Genomic DNA, 21,673 nt, shown 5'->3' on the forward strand with positions numbered 1-21,673 from the left:
CCCTTTCTAGTGGAATTTACCTGAGATTTGAATACATGAACTACATGTTTCTTTTCCAAGAGGGACTTTTTAAAATTAATTTGAACACTTCAAGTTGTTGTGTTTATACTTTCCAAAAAAGAATATAGCAGTAAGAGAAAGCGCAAACTAAAATAAATGCATTGATAATAACAATGATCAAGTCAGGACTCCAGGGACACCATCACTGAAAAACAATTGAGCAGGTCAAGAAACAAGAGTTCTATTACCAGAGCTACCCTTAACTAGCTGTGTGACTTGAAGGAAGTAAAACAACTTCTCTTTATGGGCATCAGTTTCTAATTAGAAAAGTGCAGTGTTCATAAGCAATATCTCCCATATAAAACAGTATCCGGCCCTCCCTGGTGGTGCAGCCGGTTAAAGCACAGCACTAAGAAGATAAAGCTACTTTTGCATGAGTTCAATTCCCGGAGGTGACCACATGGCACAGCAGACCTCTCCTGATCCGCCCGCTGCTCCCCTCAGCAGTGTACTTCATCGACCTGCCTGTTCTGCTCCCCACTCTGTCTGGTGAAGCCTCTCGCCGCCCCTGAGCCTCTGGCCTGTACCCCAGTTCTGTGTGCACAAATAAACCTTTAAAAAAAAAAAAAACAGTATCCATGTCTACCTCTGACACTGAAGATTTGTTGCTTTTGCTATAAAATCAGAAAAAACATCTGGTGTTTCTATAAGAGATTTACAAAATTAAGTTTCTCAAAGTCTGGAACATGAACTATATTAGTCTAAAGACATAAAATTAAAAGGAGAAAAGGTAGCATTTGAGTGATATTTTTAATAAAGAACCAAAATAACACTCAAAGCCAATATTTTCTTCTTTATCTTTCAATCATCTGAGGTGGAGAAAACTCCCCTATCATCTCTTCAGTCTAGGGCATTTCCATTACATACAACACTAACTACAGCTTGGCAAGATTTTAGTAAGTTATGTACTGTCTTCAGATGTGAAAGAAATTTAGTTCTCTCTCACATGCTTGCCTTCCCTTGTTTTATGGTATCTCAGAATATTTTAGACCCAGCATTTATGAGGCACTGAATTTGCAATAAGAAAAGAGAAACTGATAAAAATCATTTTGAAAGTTTATCCTTCCATCTATTCAACCATCCATCCAATCACTCATTCCTTCAATGTACACTTATTAAGTATATGGTATACATAAGACACTGGTAGATGTAGGGGCCACAGAGAAATTTAGCCTCTAAGACAGAATGAATGACACAGCTTGCACAATGTGTTTGAAACATACTGAAAGCATAATATAAAAGTACTACTTTATGGACCAGTGAAGAAAAAAAAAATAATAATGAGCAGCTATCTACCAGAGACATTTTATGGGGGTGGAGTGGTAAATGGGATCAAAAATGGGGGCATGGGAAGTGCACTGGACTATGGTGATGGCACACGGGTGACTGGGTGATAGCCCACAGGGATTACAACTGAGATGGACAAATGATGTAAAAATAAACATATTAATTAAAAAATTATATAACAACAACAACAAAAAACACCACTTTATTAATACTATGTTGGACAATTGCACAGTCTCTCAAATTGGGTAACTGGCCTGCAGAATGCTGTCAAAGAGAAGAGTTTGTTCTCACTAGAGCATAGAATGAACAAAGAGTTGGTGCTGAGCTTCCATTCTCTGGGTTTGCCATTGGGTGAATCCCTAATGATCACGTAACTACTTGAAAACAGGATGGGCTACTTTAGAATAGCATCAACATTTATGTATTTTGGAAGCAACAAACAACACTTTGTTGTCATTCCTTTATCTTCAGATGATTCTCAGATTGTCACTAATCAATCATTTGTTTCTTTCTTTGTACTACCTGTGATAACTCACCTGGTCCTGGTGCCGATGACGTTTCCAGTATAATAAGATTGAGATTAAAACCAGAAGAATGAACAAGGAAACAATACTTAACAATAATGGAACTGAAAACCAGACACCTATAGATATCAACGAGAGAAAAGGAAATACAAAATCACAGAAGAAAACTGTAGAAGCAAAAAAATCATGATACAAATGTCATCATACATATGGAGGTCTGTATTTGTGATGTCATATTCTAAATAATACTGAGATAATCATAATAATAGTAATCACTAATGGTTTATGTAGTTACTATGTAGTAAGAGTCATGAATGGTTTATATTGTTACTATGTAATAAGAGTCATGAATGTCTTATCACATTAAGTCAAAATAGCCCAAGAGCTAGGTAAGTATTATTATCATCTAACCAATTAATAAAAAATACACTCAGACAAGGAAGCACAAATTAAAGTAATAACTAATAGAACCAAGATTTGGTCAAAGGTTTGTTTGCCTCCAATACTATATTCTTTGCTTTTATTAAAGTAGCACTGACCCTGAACAACTCAGATTTGAGCTGTGTGGATACACTTAGATGAATTTTCTTGGAAACTTACAGTATTGATAAATACAAAACTATAACTGTTTTTTCTTCTTATGATATTCTCAATAACATTTTCTTTTCTCTGACTTATTTTATTGTCATAGCAGCACAATACATAAAACATACAAAATATGTGTTAATCAACTTTATATTATTGGTTAAGGCTACTGGCCAATAGTAGGCTACTATTGGTTTTGGGGGTGTTAAAAGTTAGTTAGACTCAGATTTTCACCTTTTGGAGGGGGGTGATCAGCAACCTAATTCTCAAGTTGTTCAAAGGTTAAATTTTGGAAAATAGATAGAAGTATAAAGGAAAAACATAAATCAGTAATGCCATGCTTCAAACTCCCCAATGTTTTCATTGTATTTCCTCTAATATATGCCTTTGTTATTAACTCTTTTTTCAATGGTCAATTAATGCAAATCAGCCAAAATATAAGCTCCTCAGTGTCACTTTGCAATAAATAAGCAGATGGACAGTGCCCATCTTCTCTTACCTTTGTTCACGGTTTGCTTGAAGTCCGTCACAGTCCCCAGGTGCAGCACCTGACAGGTCACCTCTTTCCCCACCTGACTCTTGGGATCTTTGATATGGAGGACGCTGGTGACAGACGTGGTTCCATTGAGGTGTGGTAAAATCTCAGTACTGTTCTCAATCCCTGACCCTGTGACCTTCCAGGAGATCACAGGTGCTGGGCGGGCATTGGCAGAGCAAGTGATATTTAGGTGGTCTTGAAAAAATTTATAGTGAAGAGATACTGTGGGCTGTACTGGGACAAAAAGCAAAGGTAGTCTGCCATCAGTTCAGCACCTGATCTGAGACCCATACCTGCGTCACAGAGTTAAAAGAAAGCAACTTAGAGAAAGGAAGGAGTGGGAGGGGGGCGGCACAGAAAATTAAGGGAGAATTCCAACTCAAATGAGGACCTTCTCCTGCTTCTAATTCTTGCAGTGTCTGATTTACTAACCTGTAGGGTCGAAATGGAACTAACACAACCCATGACAAGAAAGAACCCTCTGTAGTTTGCCTCTAGAATTAGCTAAATGGACTTCTCTCCCAAAAGGCCTCGTTTTCCATGGGCAATGTCACATTTCTGCTGTCCTCTGGGTATTTCTCTAAAGAGCTGTAAGATACCTCCACAATCAGCATCTCAAAAAAGATGCCTGGACTAGGGTAGTGTTGGAGCTAACAGCCAATACAGGGGCTGCTGTCAAGAGATAGCCTTTTTCTTCTTGAAATGGACCAGTGGATGAGGTGGGTGGAAAGTCCCTTTTTGGAATCTACATAAAATGGAATCCATAATCATTACCAGAAAATCACATAATAACAGTGAGATCTTGGAGATCACATTAGAAAGTTAAGAGAAAATAAGTAGCTTATGGGAAAAGGCAGTATTTTTAGGCTAGCTATTCTCTGTGCCCTTTTAAAAGTCCTATGACTAGTGAGTTCACTTTCATCATAATATGACTTTATCTCTGCCAGGAAAACACAGACATGCCTTTCTGTGGCTCATGTTAGAATCCACAAGATAATTAAAGGGTAGTGCTACACGAAAGCCTGGTCTGTGCTTAGAGTTTCAAGATGTGAATGGGGTGGAGGATAGAGAGCATTATATGATGACTACCCACACAGTGTGTAGCTTACTGATGGTAATGAGTACTATGTGAAGAAAGACAAGGGGAGAGGAGTATGGTGGATGTGGCCGGGAGGGGTGGCAGGGTCCTCGGGAGTATCAAGAATGACAGGTGAAAGCTATATGATATGATTGAAAAGGGTCAGTATGGAAAAGAGCAATAGTATTGCTAGCTGGAAGACTAAAGGGAGTGTAGTTCCTAGATGCTAAATAATGCAAAATACTATCAACAATGGAGGGGAAAATAGGAGAAAGAGAGAAAAATGAGAGAAAAAAGAAGAGAAAAACAGACAAGTGAAAAAATATGACAAGAAGGAAAACAAAACAAAGGCAACAGATTAGTACAAAGGGAAGGAGAGTAGGTGGGAGTGGGGGAAAAAACAGCAAAACACAAAAAGAAAGGGAGGACTAGACTGAGGATGTGCCCTGGCATGAAGAGAGCCTCGTATAGGATCTCGCAGAACAGACTCTTTAAAGGCAACATAAGTGAAAAAGACTTGCATTTGCACCTATTATAACTCCCTAACATTCTTAGCTACTGAGTCTCCTCTTAAACTAGCTCCACTAATCTTGGTATACTCAAACTCTCACTTTTTCCTAAGAGACCTAAGTTAGCCTTTTCCATCCTGAAATCACCACCAACTGTCCCATAGTCCAAAATTAGCTCTTATTCCTATTTCTCAATTGTTGATCTCAGCCATGTATGAGTTGAAGAAATGAATCTTGTCAAGCCAAATCTTTATAATTGAAAAAAAAAATGCTTACTATCCAATTAAATCACTAATAAGCATCAGTTATGACAAGACTCTTCTGCACACCCCCTGATCAATCTTAGGAGAACTATACTGAAACAAAATGAGAAGAACAATCACAATGGTTCTAGGTTATCCCAATCTGGCTCTGTCATTAAATCTCCTAAATTAAATTCCTAAAGCTTTTAAGAATAGAAATGATCTATTTCACATTCATTTTTCAAACCAATAAATTCTTTAAAGAGAGTGGTCAGGACTCTTCTGGAGTCACAGGTTTGCTAGTGAACACCAGGTCTAAATCCTCTCATTGTTTTCCCATGGTGCTCAATTAAGTCTTGCAAACAATAGGATTCCTCAGTGCAAAGGTAACTCCAGCAGAGATTCAATATAACTCAATTAGCTCTTCAAATAACCATAACCATGATCACTTCTGAGGTTAGGATCGTGAAAAACTGCATGACCACAATGTTCCAAACATTCTTGAAAACATTTCTAGCCAAACACAATGCATTTCAGAGACTCTCACCAGAGAGAGTAAGGCAGGTTTCTCCTGAGATCTTCCCAGAGCCAAAGGTATTGAAGAGGCACTTGTAACATCCTTCATCTTCCAGGGTGGTATTCCAGAAGGTAATGGTTGAGTTATTGAGTTCCAGCTGGGTGATGTTTATCTTGTCCTGATAAGGAGGCTGGACTACAACCCCATGTTTATTGCTGAAGGTGACCATGTTTTCTGGGCTACCAGCCTTGACTTTTTGCCATGTCACAATCAACACTTCCTTAGCAGTTTTTAGGGAGCATCTTAAAGAAGCAGGTGTGTTCAGTAGCTCTCTTTTATTTTCGGTGACCACTTTAATCAAAGAATCACAAGAGAACATTGATATTTTAAAACTTTAGTGCATATACAAGTATTTTCTGATTAAAAACAATACACATTCAAAGTCAAATGCAGAAAAGTTAGAGAAAAATTCAAAGAAGAAACCAACACTTTTCTGTATTCCTGATGTTGTTAGAGAAATGTAAATTCAAATATGGTTTTTCAATCTTTCAAAGAAACAGAATACAAAAACAAGAAAGCAAATTCTCAGTGACCAGAAATTATGTAAAGAATTTCTGTAAGCTCAAAAGTAGATGGAATAAGGTTGAAGATAGAAACTGTGAAATAAGATAGAAGCATTATCAAGTATTTTTATGACCAGAAAAATAAAGGGAAAGATAGATTCCAGTGGCAGGAAAGGGCCTATAAATGAAAACTATAATAAGGACACCATAAAAAGAAATAGAAGAAATAAAGTCACGAAAAGATGTTCCCTGTTCATGGGCTGGAACAGTTAACATTGTTAAAATGACCATTTTATTCAAAGCAATATATAGATTCAATACAGTGCCTATCCAAGCAATCCTGACCAAAAATGGGGGGGGGAGGAGTCATAATAACCCTAAATTTTAAACTATATTACAAGGTTATAATAATCGAAACAGTAACATATTAGAATGCAAATACACAGAAAGACCAATTGAGAGCCCAGAATGAGCACACACATATATAAACAGCTAGTTAATCCACAACAAATGAGGTAAAGGTATACATTGAATAAAGGAAAACCTCTTCAAGAAATGATGTTGGGGAAACTGAACAACTACAAGTGAAAGAATGAAACCATGATCTCATACCACATACAAAAATTAACTTGAAATGGATCAAAGACTTGGATGTAAGACCTAAAACGATAAAATATATAGAAAAATATATAGCTAAAATAGCCCATGATATTAGCCTTGGTGATTTATTTGGCAACTCTAATACCAAAGGGAATAAAGCAGAAGTAAATGGAACTACGCCATGCACCACTTCACTAAATGAAAAGACACCCTAATTGATAAAAGAAATATCTGTACATCACATATTTGCAAGGTACTAATATCCAAGAGCCATAAAGAACTTACACAACTCAACAAAAACAAAACAAAAAACAAAAAATAGGCCTAAGACCTAAATAGACACTTCTGCAAAGTACACAAACATGGACAATAGGTACATAAAAGCATGCTCATCAACATTTGGCATTAGAGAAATGCAAATCAAAATCACAACTGTGAGAATGGCCCACATCAGAAAGATCAGACATAAGTGTGGTCAAAGGTATGAAGATAAAGTAACTGTTATGCACTGTTAGTGGGACTATAGACTGATTCAGCTCCTGTGGAAAACATTATAGGGGTTTCTCAAAATGTTAAAAATAGATCTACCATAGTAGTCAACATATCCACTCCTTGGTATCTACCTAAAGGGTGCAAAAGCACTAATTTGAAGGGATAGATACATGTCTATGCTCATTACAGCACAATTTAGAACAGCTGAGTTATGGAAACAACCTATGTGCCTATGAACAGATGACTGGATTGAGAAATGTGATACATAGTCACAATGGAACACTACTCAGCTGTAAGAAAAGATGAAGTCTTGTTTGTGACAACATGGATGGAACTAGAGAGCATTCTGGGAAGCAAAGTAACTCAGAAGGAGAAATACAAACTGGAGATAGTTTCTCTCATGCGTATAATATAAAGAAACAGAGTCAGAAAGCACCAAACAAGACCCCTAGAAATTTGGCTAAACCAGGTTACCAGAGAGGGAGAGGAGCGGAGAGGGTAAAAGGGAGTAGCAGCCAATGGACTTAGTGGTGGATATGGCATGTTGTACATCCAAAGAGGTGGGACTCTCTATTTCTTAGTCATATACAACATTTAAGCCAGTGTTGCCTTAATAAAAACTTATATAAATAAATAACTCAAAAAAATAATTCAAAAACCTGTAACGGTTCAAGTATCAGTCCAGAAAGACTTTTAAAAGGAGAGAAAAGGAATAAATGAAGACAAAAATCCATCAAGGACAAAAATTTATTTTTTTAAATGATGAAAGGAGCAATTTAAAATAAAATATGTTAATGATGACCTTTCATGCACCTAGCAACAGAACACTGATATAAATAAAAAGCTAATGAAGCCACAAAGAAAAATGTATAAATCCACAATCATAATGGCAGAACTTTCAATAATTCATAAAATTTTCAATGCCATGTATTGAAAAATAATACACAAGATAAGTAAATATTTATAAATTATAGATTTAATTTATATGTGTGTATTTAAGTGTGTGTTTATAAACTTCTACCCCCCCAAAAAATAAAGTTTTTCAAAGACATGTGAAACATTCTTACAAATTGAATTTGAATGATAAAAGAAAACTTGCTCCCCATAACCTAGAATAGCGATCACAATGTTAAAAAGTTAGAGTTATACATATTTCTTTCCACTCTTTAATTATACCAAAGATTATATGAGAATTATAAATTACTGTAATGGCAACTACAATGCCGCATATTAATATCTAAGGAAATTGATAAAGCAGTTCTCAGAGGGAAATATTCAATCCTAACTTCTCATTAGGGAAAAAAGAGATATATGTGGATATATACAAACCTTCTACAGCTTTTACCTCTCTTTCAAAATGGGAATGAATTAATAAATATAAAAGTACACATTAATAAAGTGGTATACAAAATGGAGAGCTCCTCAAAATCCAAAATTCTGGTTTTTTAAGAAAAATATTAATGTATTCAGAAAATACAGAGTGTAACACAAAAGGCAAAAATATCTTCTCAACAATCCCTAAGAATATCAGAAATGATATAATGGGCCTGGTAACAAGTACATTGAAACTCAAGAGTGCTGCACTCATGCAGGCTGAATGCGGTGTACTCGTGGTAGATGTGGAATTTCTAGACATAGTGCTGTTGTGCTGTTTGGATTGGATTTCCTAAATGTTTGTCGAGAAATGCTTTTTGAAAAGGGGGTAAGATTACAAATGTCACTTCTTGGAAAATTTTTCTTGACTTATGGAAGAAGTAATTTGGTAGAAAGCTACAATGACTTTGCTGCTTATAATGGAATTTCATTTCGTCAGTCAGTAAATCCTGTGTGCAAATGGGGGGAAGTCTGCCCTTCCTTCACCCCATGCGCCATGCTGTGAAGGCCCCCCATACTGACAGGACGAAGGCAGTGGCAAGGTGAGGGGTGCCTTCCCATGCAACAGAGCGGAAGGGGCTGCACAACTAGGAATTTAGGAGACCTATTTCATGCAACAGACTGTGTGAACCCAGGCAACCTCTGATTTCAATCTTTTACAGGAAGATGCTGTGATAGGTAGATAGATAGGTAACTAGGTAGGTAGGTAGATAGGTACTTAGATAGATCTACCTGTATGTGTTCTGTGAAAGAAAGCTACGACCATTGCTAAGGCTTACTGCCAGATCACCAACCAAACAGTATTATTTCTCATTCCTTCAAGTGTTCCCTAGCCTCAAAAATGAGAGGAATTACTATTTTGAAGTTATGTAAACTGAAATGTGAAAAACAATAGCTTAATTTAGAAAAAAATACTTTTTATGTCTGGTTTTATCCATGGGAACAGTTTCTAAATAGCCAAGTGCACTTCAACACTCAAAATAAAATGCAAAGAGCAGAAAGAACCACTCCCATGCCCTTCAAGTAAATTATATGTTTAATAACCCATGTAGACTAAATAGCACAGCACAAACAACAGTGGTCGAACATCTCCACTCCAGAAATGGCATTTGTTGGGTCCTAGCAGGCGTATTGTGTATCTTTACCTTGTGCCTTGCACATCACCACTGCCAGCATCCAAATCATCCAAGTCAGCATCCAAGTGTAGGTAGGCAAATGACAGAAAAGCCTCCTGAGCTCCTACGGACAGAAAGTACAGCAATGGGGGTCTGGTTGCGTACAAAGACATGGAAGCTGCAGTCTGATCACTATGTCAAGGAGTCTTGCGACTCATGTTTTAACTGCCAGAGTTTGGTTTGGAGAAGCAGAACCCAAAACTATAAATGGAAGAAATAACAGATTGTGCTGGGAATATGAAAGAGAAGAGTAACCACAGGGCTCCTTCCCTAGAGTAATCTGTAGCAGTGTGAGGCCTTGCTCCGAAAGCCACCACAGTCAAGAACAAGGCCTCCCAGACACTGGATTTTGGGAGAAAACAAGCTGCTAGGAATCACATAGAGAACAGAGACCACAAACATTCAGAACATTTACCTCCAAAATAATCCCCTCTGATCGTATTTAAAATGGAACTCAGAAGTAACCACTTTTCAGGAACGTGACTACCCTGACTTTCATAGACAGATCTTCCAGCAAACTCTGCAAATTTTATATAAATTGTACCTTTCAAATATTGGAATTGGCTTGTTGTAATTTTTCTTTTCATTGCTTTATTTTCAGTACCTGCACAAAATTTCCTTGGCCTTCTTACAAATCATGGTGGTGTTTAAAGGAATGGAATTTGGGAAGCACTGTAACATGAGAGGGTAGACAAATATAGACAGATGAACGCCTCACAATAGTACCAGCCTCCCTTCCCCTGGTCTCAGGGGTACAGACAAGACACTTTTCCCTACTTTTCTCTTTCTTTATTTTTCTGTAATAAAGATGTTTAAGAAGTATAGCTTTCCCCTATATTTTTATTTAACTGAACTTCATTTTTATTTCATGTAGCCATTCCAATTAGAGGTAGAGGTTTAACCCAATGCCACACAACCTGTCAAATGACCCCTGTCACCAATGCTTCATGACTGCCTCAACCTTTTAGCATTGCTGCTACATTCTGCGGGCTTTGATAATGCCAGACTACAGATCATTGCTTATAACCACATTGGTTTTTCCTACTTGGTATGTGCCACCAGAACAGACACTTACAGTGTCGTCTTCTTATTCTCTTATGTTCTGTCCACTCTCCCAGTCCCATATTCCTGGATCCTCCCTATGCTGTGCAAGGGAAATTCTACAAGGCCCTCTGCCTTACTCCCAGGTACATGTCTGTTTTTCTGCTTCCTTACCACAATGGTAGGCTTGACAATTCCCAGTTTCCCTGGAAACAGGTGCTTTGTTCTTGAATTTTAACACCCACCTGTAAGTTCTATTAACTGTCTTCTTGAACTGGACACTGGTGTCTGAACAGAGATATTGATCAGTTCCTCTTCCACTTCCAACTAAAAAATGCTTCTTTCTCATAGGGCCAGAAAAGTTGGTTTCTCTACCACTCTGTATTTTTCTCATCAATTCCCTCTCTCCATATATATATATATATATATATATATATACTAATGAGCACTAAGATCTTGGTTTTGCAGCTCTCAGACTTTTAAAACTCAAAAACTCAGGAACAAACATTGGCTTTTGAAACTAAAGTCTCCCTTGGTAATTTTTTTTAAAGATTTATTTATTTATTCATACAGAACTAGGGTACAGGCCAGAGATGCGGAGGGTGACAGAATTCACCAGGAACAGAGTGGGGAGCAGAACAGGCAGATCGACGAAGTACACTTCTGAGGGGAGCAGTGGGTCAGGAGAGGTCTGCCTCGCCATGTGGATCTCCTCCGGGGCAGGCGGGGATCGAACTCATGCAGAAGTGGCTTAAGCTTCTCAGTGCAGTGCTTTAATCCACTGTGCCACCAAGGAGGGCCTCCCTTGGTAATTTAATTCTGTGCTTTTTTTTTTTTTTACCCATAAGGCTTCACTCTCATGGAAATCCAGACTCCAGCAAAGGCTAAGTGGGTAATGCAGAATGGACTGGCTTTCACAATGAAAAATTTGTGTTCAGACAAAAGAAGCAGATGCTCACCAAAACACAAGGTGTGTGAACTGGGCGGCAGTGATGTTTAATTCAGAAATACACAGCAATTAAGGCAATAAGAAAGAGAAGGGAAGCATATATGCTTTTTCTGGCTATTTGAGTTTGGACTATCAAAAATTCTGGGTATGTGGACCACATCAAATCATCCCACAGTTCTTGACATACAGTAAAAAGAAGAGTGCAACCTGTCTGTTAAAAAGACTCCTAGAACACAAGATTGGTTCAACATCAGAAAATCAATTAATGTAACCCATCACATCAACCGACAGAATAATAAAAACCACACAATCATATCAATAGATGCGGATAAAGCATTTGACAAAGTGCAACACCCATTTATGTTTAAGGCCCTTGAAGTCCTCGGAATAGAAGGAACATACCTCAATGTGATAAAAGCCATTTATGACAAACCCACAGCCAATATTATCCTCAATGGAGAAAAACTGAAAGCCTTTCTTTTGAGATTAGGAACAGGACAAGGGTGTCTACTATCACCACTGCTCTTCAACATAACATTGGAAGTTCTAGCCAGAGCAATAAGACAGGAAAAAGATATGTAAGGAATCCAAATGGGGAAAGAAGTAGTAAAACTGCCCTTATGTGCAGATGATATAATAATTTACATGGAAAAGCCTAAAACCTCCACAGAGAAACTAATCAAAACCATCAACCAGTTTACCAAAGTAACAGGATATAAAATCAACACACGAAAGTCAGAGGCCTTCCTATACACAAACAACCAATCATAAGAAGCAAAACTAACTAACTAAATAAATAACATCCCCTTTTCAATAAAAACAAAAAGAATCAAATACCTGGGAGTCAATCAAATAAAAGAGGTAAAAGACCTATACAAAGAAAATTACAAAACACTGCAATTAGACATCATGAAATGGAAAGACATCCCTTGCTCATGGATCAAGAGAATTAACATCATCAAAATGGCCATCCTACCAAAAGCGATATATAGATTTAACACCATCCCAATAAAAGTCTCAATGACATTCTTCAAAGAAATAGAAAAATATTGATGAGATTTATATGGAACAATAAAAGACCTCGAATAGCCAAAACTCTCATGACTAAGAAGAAAGAGAATGGAGACATTACAATCCCAAACTTCAAGCTATACTACAAAGCCATAATAATCAAAACTGCATGGTACTGGAACCAGAACAGACACACAGGTCAGTGGATTTGAATAGAAAAACCAAATATGGCCAGCAGGTTAGAGCACAGCACTGAGAAGCTAGAGCCACTTCCGCATGAGTTCTATTCCCGCCTGCCCCGGAGGTGACCACATGACGTGGCAGACCTCTCCTGACCCACCCGCTGCTCCACTCATCAGTGTACTTCATTGATCTGCCTGTTCTGCTCCCCACTCTGTTTCTGGTGAAGCCTCTCGCCGCCTCTTTGCCTCTGGCCTGTACCCCAGTTCTGTATGCACAAAAAAATCTTTTTTTTTGAAGACTTTTTATTCATTCTGGGGTACAAGCCAGATATGCAGAGGGTGAGAGGATTCACCAGAGACAGAGCAGGAGATCTACAAAGTACACTGCTGAGGGGAGCAGCGGGCAAGTCAGGAGAGGTCTGTGGCGCCATGTGGATCTCCTCTGGGGCAGGTGGGAATCGAACTCATGTGGAAGTGGCTTAAGCTTCTTAGTGCTGTGTTTTAACCTGCTGCGCCACCAGGGAGGGGCAAATAAATAAATCTTTAAAAAAAAAAAAGAAAAAAAGAAAACCCAAATATAAACCCACAGGTGTATGGGCAGCTAATCTTTGACAAAGGAGCCAAGGAGATACAATGGAACAAAGAAAGTTTGTTCAACAAACAGTGCTGGGAAAACTGGGAAGCTACATGCAAAAAATGAAACGAGGTCACTACCTTGCATCATACACAAAAATCAACTCGAAGCGGATTAAAGACCTAGACATAAGAACAGAAACCATAAAATACCTGGAAGCAAAAATGGGCCAAACACCATACAACATATACATCAGTGACATCTTTAAAGATAGAGCATCCAGTGCAATAATAGTGACGGCAAGGATAATCAGATGGGAATACATCAAGTTAAAGAGCTTCTGTACAGCAAAGAAGACATTACAAAAGATAAACAGACATCCCATTGATTGGGAAACAATTTTCTCACACAAAACTAGCAATAAAGGATTGATCACAAAGATATACAAAGACTGATGAAACTCAACAAAAATAAACAACACCATTAAAACATGGGCAGAAGAGCTAAAAAGACACTTCTCCAAATAGGAAATGCAGATGGCCAACAAGCATATGAAAAAATGTCCAACATCACTCATAATAAGGGAGATGCAAATTAAAACCACAATGAGATACCACCTCACCCCAGTGAGAATGGCACATCTTCAAACAACTAACAACAACAAATGTTGGCAAGGATGTGGAGAAAAAGGAACTGCACTGCTGGGGGGACTGCAAACTAGTAAAACCACTATGAAAAACTGTTTGGAGGTTCCTCAAACTGCTTAACATGGAGCTTCCATACCACCTAGGAACCCCACTCCTAGATATCTATTCAAAAGAACACTGATTCAAAAAGATACCTGCACCCCCATGTTGATTGCTACTTTATTTACAATTGGAAAGACATGGAAACAGCCCAAATGCTCAAAAGTGGATGACTGGATTAAAGAGATGTGGTACATATACATAATGGAATATTACTCAGCAACCAAAAAAAATAAAATAAAATAAACACATGCCTTTTGCAGCAACATGGATGGAGCTGGAAAAGATCATGCTTAGTGAAATAAGCCAGAAAGTAAAGGAAAAGTAGTGGATGGTTTCACTCATAGCAGGAGTATAAAGGACGAGGGGAGAAAATAATAATAATAATGAAATGCCATATACCAGAGACATTTTATGGGGGTAGAGTGGGGAATGGGTTCAAAAACAGTGGGGGGAGGGAAGTACATTGGGCTATGGTGATGGCACATGGGTGATTTGGTGGTGAGAAGCCCACGGGGATTGCAAATGATGGAAAAAGGCACAAAATGATGTAAAAATAAATTATTACACACACACACATATATTTAAAAGACTCCTAGAATAGAATAGAATTAGTACGAAGTAAATGTTATTTTACTGAAAGCACTCCCTTCAGCGCCTAGAGATACTAAATGCTAATGAGGGATAGCAAAAAATAAAATCATTAATCATATACAAGCAATATAAACATGGAAATGGAGGCTCCACTGCTACCCTTTGCCAAAGTAGAGGGTCCCAAAGGCCTGCCCTCTTACCTGGCTGCTGCCCATTGGGCATTGCTTTCTACATAACTTTCCCCTTAATGTTTTCACAACAAATCTTGGTCTAGTACGCGGAGTTGGAAAATTAAGCTGTTTCCTTATTTGTAAAATCCTGCTTTGAAGGATTCTGATGAAGATTACAAACATCTAGAAGGCAGCAGACAGTGGCTGTCAGACCACACCTCTCCTTTGTGAAGTAAGACATGGGAATAACTGGCCGAGTAGTCTTACGGATAAACTGTATGTGAAAGAAAAAAAAAAACCCCTCGAGGCATTACTTGCAGTTCGATATTAATTTTTTAAAGTTGCTAATTTGTTTTTTAGTTAGTTCTGGCAATATAAATAAAAGCCCTTCACTTCATCTGGAGTCATGTAAACATCCTGAGTAAACAAACAATGTCTGTCACTCTCTAGGATACTCTGGATTTTACTGATCGTAAGGCTTCTGAACTCAAAACCCAGAAGAGAGACCCCTCAACATCAAGGAGGAGCGAGCTATCCCGAAAACGTTGAATCTAATTCTGCAACCTCACCCCTGCTTTTGTGCCAACACTTAGCCAATACCCGGACTACAGCTCGCCCCTCCGGCACTCCCCCAGAATAACAACAGCCCTCCCCTAGAATAACAAGCACGGAGAAACCTGCCTTCTCCAGGGTTTTTGAGAGAGAAGAGAGTTGCCAAGACGACCTGCAAATCATTTCTCATAAGGCAAGATCTGCTTCTCCAAGAAGTTTAAACTCGGAAAGGAAAAAGCAGGCAGACACCCCACAGAGCAGGCTACCGGGTTCACTAGGGTAGTCAGCCGCTGCCATCCCCAACCCTCGCCGCCCGCCACAACCCCACTGCGCCCCAAGCCCCGCCGCGCGCCCCGCAACCCCTCGCCCCAGTCCCCGTGCGGGTCCTCACTCACCAGCCTCTCCAGCGTCTTCATCCTGGTTTTCTGTGGAGAGCTGTGGCTGGCCGTAAAGGACTGCTTGCGCTCCCACTCGTTAGCTCTATGCAAGGCCCCGCCTACACACCACGGAACAGTACTGTTTTTCAGCCACGTCCAACTTTCCTTTCAAGCAAGCCCACCACCTGTCTGCCCACCCCCTCACCACCAGACTTCAGCTTCGCTCTTTGCAAACGCAAACAGGCCAGGTTGGCTGTCCAACTTCGTTGTACTCATTCTAGCCTATGCATTTTTTGTTTTTAAAGGGCAAGCAAGTGAAAAATGTGATAACAAAAATAAGTCACTTTTTCCATTTTCATGTGTGGCAGAGAGAGAAAAGGGAGAAGGAAGCGAGAAGTGGGTTTATTTTACTGCCTTAGCATTTGGTGGAGTAACAACCTGCACTATAAACAGGCATGTTGGAAATGAAGATTTTTAAGAAATATTATTATGTCACCTATGAAAAGGAAAACGTTTTTAATTTGACCAATATACACTTTTTTTAAAAAAGCAAAATAACTTTTATTTTATGCAAGATGACAGGATTTCTGGAATGCTCTCCTTGTATTACTTGACTTTTTATTACTTGTATTTTCTTCCACTTGCAAGGGTGAGTCTGACAAGTTCCAGGTGCCTTGAAGCCTAAACATAAATAATAATAATAATAATAAAAGATCAATGAAATATTCATCTTATAGTCTTTTCTGTTTTGCTGACACCAGCTTCCAAGGTGAAGCAGGCACAGGATTTGCAGTGCCACATTTTTTCGAAAAGGAGGCGAGCCCATGCCCACCTTGATTGGCATAGCTTTAAAAGGCTTTAAAAATGAAACAAGTATCACAGACACATTTGGAAAGTTTTACCCTGAAACATAATTTCCCCCAAGACTTTCCTATGAACTTTACAAGTTAGAGAAATTATCTGTTCGATAAGTGACCATCATTACTTTTTTGTTCACTTTTTTTTTACACATAATATGAATGTGTGGGAAAATGAGTCACAAATTGAAATGAGTAGAAAAGTTAGTCAAAGGGAATCTTGTGTCCCACAAAAAACCAGCACCATCTTTTGAAGACAGTGGGCGGTTACACAGGAGTCCACCTTAGCCATGGAGTATATTTTCTAAGACCCCCAGTGGATGCCTGAAACCATGGATGGACCAAATCTTATTAATACTATGTTTTCTAGTGCTTACATACCCATGGCAACGTTTAATTTATAAATTTGACACAGTAATAGATTAATAAGAATAGTAATACAACAATTAACTAATGGGATTTCTCTCAAAATATCTTATTGTACCAACTATTTTCAGAGTGCTGTTGACCACAGGTAACAGAACTGTGAAAAGCAAACTGAATAAGGGGCACTACTGGAATTCAGTACTGGAGACCGGAATCTATATGTACGCTGGGAGATCTTGGGTAAGTTGTTGAATTACTCTGTGTTTCAGACAGTAGGTGTGAAGTGGAAATGTTTAGTAACAAACTCATAACCTCTTGTAACAAGTAAGTACAACTGTCCCTCATTATGCAGAGGGATAAACTCCAGGACCTCCAGTAGACCACAATCCTTGGGTGCTTAAGATCTTTATATAAAATGGTTTAGAGTTTGCAGATCCTCCCACATACTGGAAATCATCTCTAGATTTTATAATACCTAATACTATATAAATGCCTTATAAATCATTGTTATACAATGTTGTTTTGGTAATAATTATTGGGGAGGGGAGTCTGTATATGTTCAGTACAGACAAACCATTTGAAACTAAGTTTGTGATTTCAATCTGACCTCATGCAGAGATCAGACATCATGTTCAATCTGAACATGTAGATACTGAGGGTAATCCCTGCTATAGTAAGATTTCAATAATGTCATTATTATTTTATAGTAGGGTAAGATATTATTGCTTATTTAACAAGCAGTCCTTAAAATAGTCTTTTAGATTGTTTCTGTTTTCCAGCTTGGGCTTATTTTAATAGTGGTTCCATAAACATGCTGATACATGATTCTTGTGAACATATTCTATTAGATAATTATTGTTGCCAAATATATCTTTTCAATTTCTTTATATTTACTCTTTTCCTATTTTTTCCCCTACATATAGTTAATATTTGGCAGGTAATATTTTGTTTGACCTTAATTTTTTTAAATCCACTGAAAAACTCTGTCCTGGATTATAAAATGATAGAACAGAATAAAGATATTGTCAAACATGTAATTCTCAGCAAATGTGTTATGTCATGACTGAATTTGGAAACATTTTCAAAAGAGGTATTTTCATACCTCTTTAATCGCAGGAGGAGGTTACACAGGAAGAGATATAGACAGGATAAATAACATCAAAATTTATAATTAACTAAAAGAGGCCCCTAATATTGTCACTAAACAAAATAATTCAATAATTAAACCAACATGGAAGTAAGACAAGGAGTAGGATCTCATGAGATCATGAGAGATCAGTGAAAATTATGCTGTTATGTTTAAGAAATCAACATAAAAATAAGCATAATTAATACCTTAGATAGGTTAGGGGGATGTATTAGAAGAACAGACATAAACTATGGCACAAACTAATAATAATATTATTAGAGTAAGCCTTAGAATAATGTTAGATGACCTAAAGAAAAAAAATTTATAATAATATTTTACTTAAGAATAGAAGAAATTATTACTAATATAAAATATTAAAGTTAATAATAATGAAAGGAAATAAAAATGTTATATCTGTATTTATGATACTTATGAGTAATTATAACAATAGAATTAAAACACATAATAAAGTGAACAAAAGATGGAAAATATTCTTGGAACATAAACATTGCTTTAAATATTCTTTGGGGGAGAAAGGAATTCACTCACATAAATTAAATAACACTTTGAAAAATAGAAAAAAAAATTAAATTCTTGGGCAAAGTAAAAGAAGCACTCAAATCTAATTTAACATCTTAACTATATTTATCAGATACCAATATTGAACAAAGAAGCAAGCAGTGAATTTAATAAGTAGGACAGATAAAATAAAACTGAAGACAAAAATCAATTTAAAATAATATTGAATAAACATAAAAAAACATTTTAGAGATTAGTTGAACAAGCTTATATTGATCACCTAATCTTAATATAAAAAGAAAGAAATATAAATGGTAAGGAAAAATAATGACACAAATAAAAATAAGACTAGTAGGAGCAATCAATAATTTTAAAACTTATACAAATGGGTAAAATTCTAAAAGTAACAAATGGGTTATAAAAATTTTTTGATTAATATTTTAATGATATTAAGTCATCGTGTAAATGGGCATACATTTATAGCCCTGAATAGATATTTTAAATTCGAGATAAAAGAGGGAAAATTTTTTGCCTATCACATTTTGACATGTAATGAAATGAACATAGTAATGAGAACTATGTAAAATTATGAAGGAAACAAAAATTGATCACTGGGAACATTTCTACTGGAGAGAGTTAAAAATAGATGTCAACAACGAAGAAAGGACAGAATATATATAGCTAATATCAGGAAATCACACTCCTTTTATGACAAAAATTCTCTATCATTATATTATATTAAAGTTCTACCTAAATTTGTAGTAGGAAAATATGAAGCTAGTAAAATAAGCAGGCAATTGGTGAATTTAAGTGAATGAGGCCTTATAAATAATATCTTAAACTCAAACTAGTAGGTGAGAAATTGATGGACTTAGCAACACTAAAGGATGTAACAGGAATTTAATGGAGTGATACCAAATAGAAACAGTATCAAATGTACAGAGTCAAGAATATTCAGAATTTCTGCAAATATAGACAACCAGCCAGTGATCTCAGGAAGATATAGACAAGAACTTTACATGAGGGAAACCTGAATGATTAATACATATGTGAAGACAGGCTCATACTTGATTAAAATTAGGGGGAAAAAACTACAAAATGTTGATTGAGGGGTGATGGTTAGAAACATTCAAACACATTAAAATTAATATAACCTCATTCAGAATCACAAGTTTATGAAACTTGATTATATAAATGCACTGTTTCCATTTATTTCTAAAATGATGGTTGCTACTATCCAATGTGTGATTGAATATGGAAAGTTAAATACTTCTTACATTTGAAGTACACACAATGGCAGCAAAATACACATTCCACTGTTACCTGGGTGCAAAAAGAGAATGCTTCATCTAGGTGTTTCTGTTAAATGCAAGGCACACGGACGGGTCTTCAGTGTTTTCTTGCTGAGGCCTGTAATGACATTGAAATACCTATAAGCTGACTACAGCCCAAGCACTCCCCCTAAGGGCAGTGCATTGTAAGAGTGCGCCAGGAATAAAGAAAATTGTAAGATTCAGATTCAAATTCTCTTGAGAGATTAATTAAAATATCTTTTAATGCTTAATTCATCACAAATATACTCCAAATGCAAAATGTGCATGCTATTTCTACTCTGTAAGTAGAAGTTATTATTTAGTTTGTCCTCTTGAAGAACATAGCCACCATATTCCCATATGTATGCTCAGGTCTTTATCTGCTTTGTAAATTCCAGATTCTCGCATATTGATAAATAACATATACTCTTAGAGATGAACTATGCATTCCAAGTTTAACATGCTCAAAACAGAACTGCAGAGTTTGTTCTTTTGCTAATCTTTTGCATTTTTACAAAACAATCTGTCATCTATACCAAAAAGTTTTGAATCAGCAGGATATTTCTTCCTGTTCACTCTGATTGCCCCATATATGATCCATCAACGCATCTTGTTCTGAGCATCTCCTTGGCCAGTCAGTCCTCATTGTGACCACCCTGTTCCAGACCACCATTATCCCCACGTGGTCTGTTGCAATCTTCTTTCAAACTGTCCTTTCATCTTTTACTTCTAAAACACCATGTCCACATTCCAGCCAAAGAGGTCCTTATAAAGTGTAAATTGAATCTTTACACTGTTGTTTTAAATACTTCAGTGAATGTTGCAAAACATTAAACACTCAAAAGCCTTTCCAAGCCTCTGGTCCTTACCTGTTCTGGTCCACATCTTTATTTTTGAATCATCATTTAAACCAAATTATTTCTTTTTACTCTTGGAACATACCAAGCTCATTTCAGCCTTGAGACCTACATGAAACCCTCCCTTTTTGTCTCAGACACTCTTCATCCAGAACTTCCTTAACAAGAGTTTTTCCTTAGTCCTTCCTCAATCTTAATGTCATCTCCTCAGAGACCCTCACTCAACCTGAACTAGTCCCATAGTCTCTTTCATTATATCACTCTGCTAACTTTCTGAAATAGGCTCATAACTACTAGTATTATCTTGTGTTCTTGTATTTTTCTTTTGTTCCTCTCTTCATATTAGGATATAAGCTTCTGAAGGCAAAGAACTGTTTGTTTTCATCTTGTCTATGGGAACAATGCATAGCAACATATAGGCATTGGAGAAGTATTTGTTGATTAATGATTAAATGTTTTACTTTTTAGCCTTTTCCAACGCAATCACTTTCACCTGACCATAGTATGTCAGAAAGATTTATCTTAAATTTCCAATCTTTTCACCCTTCTCTCCAATTCATATATTCTATCCTCCCAAAATCTGTCCTTAAGAAAGAATCTATGTTTATTGCAGCACATTTTACAATAGGTAAGCTATGGAAGCCACACAAATGTGCAAAAATAAATGACTGGATCAAGAAGATGAGGTATATTTACACAATGGAATGTTACTCAGCAATCAAAAAGGATTAAAGTCATGCCCCTTGCAGCAACATGAATGGAGCTGGAAAGTATTATGCTCAGTGAAATAATAACCCAGAAAGAAAAAGGAAAATACTGCATGGTCTCACTTATAGGAGGGATGTAGAAGAACCAAATAAGGGAACATGGGGAAAAAAGTATTTAGAATAAA

At 37.0% G+C, this 21,673-nt stretch overlaps 1 protein-coding gene across 1 annotated transcript in view; it reads right to left on the reverse strand.

Annotated features, from left to right (window-relative positions):
- The window catches only part of CD200 (CD200 molecule), a 22,425-nt gene extending 6,504 nt beyond the window's left edge, over positions 1-15,921 (reverse strand). Inside the window, exons 1-5 of the mRNA XM_012734473.1 lie at positions 15,759-15,921; positions 9,515-9,608; positions 5,371-5,691; positions 2,956-3,228; positions 1,884-1,990 (exon numbers count right to left, since the gene is read on the reverse strand). Of these exons, the coding sequence (XP_012589927.1) occupies positions 1,884-1,990; positions 2,956-3,228; positions 5,371-5,691; positions 9,515-9,608; positions 15,759-15,779 (816 nt within the window). The 5' untranslated portion in view covers positions 15,780-15,921. The remainder of the gene's footprint in view (positions 1-1,883; positions 1,991-2,955; positions 3,229-5,370; positions 5,692-9,514; positions 9,609-15,758) is intronic.
- Positions 15,922-21,673: the final 5,752 nt, after the last annotated feature.

This window comes from Condylura cristata, unplaced genomic scaffold (assembly GCF_000260355.1).
Source record: "Condylura cristata isolate star-nosed mole 26May11 unplaced genomic scaffold, ConCri1.0 scaffold00003, whole genome shotgun sequence".
In the NCBI taxonomy this organism is placed as follows: Eukaryota; Metazoa; Chordata; class Mammalia; order Eulipotyphla; family Talpidae; genus Condylura; species Condylura cristata.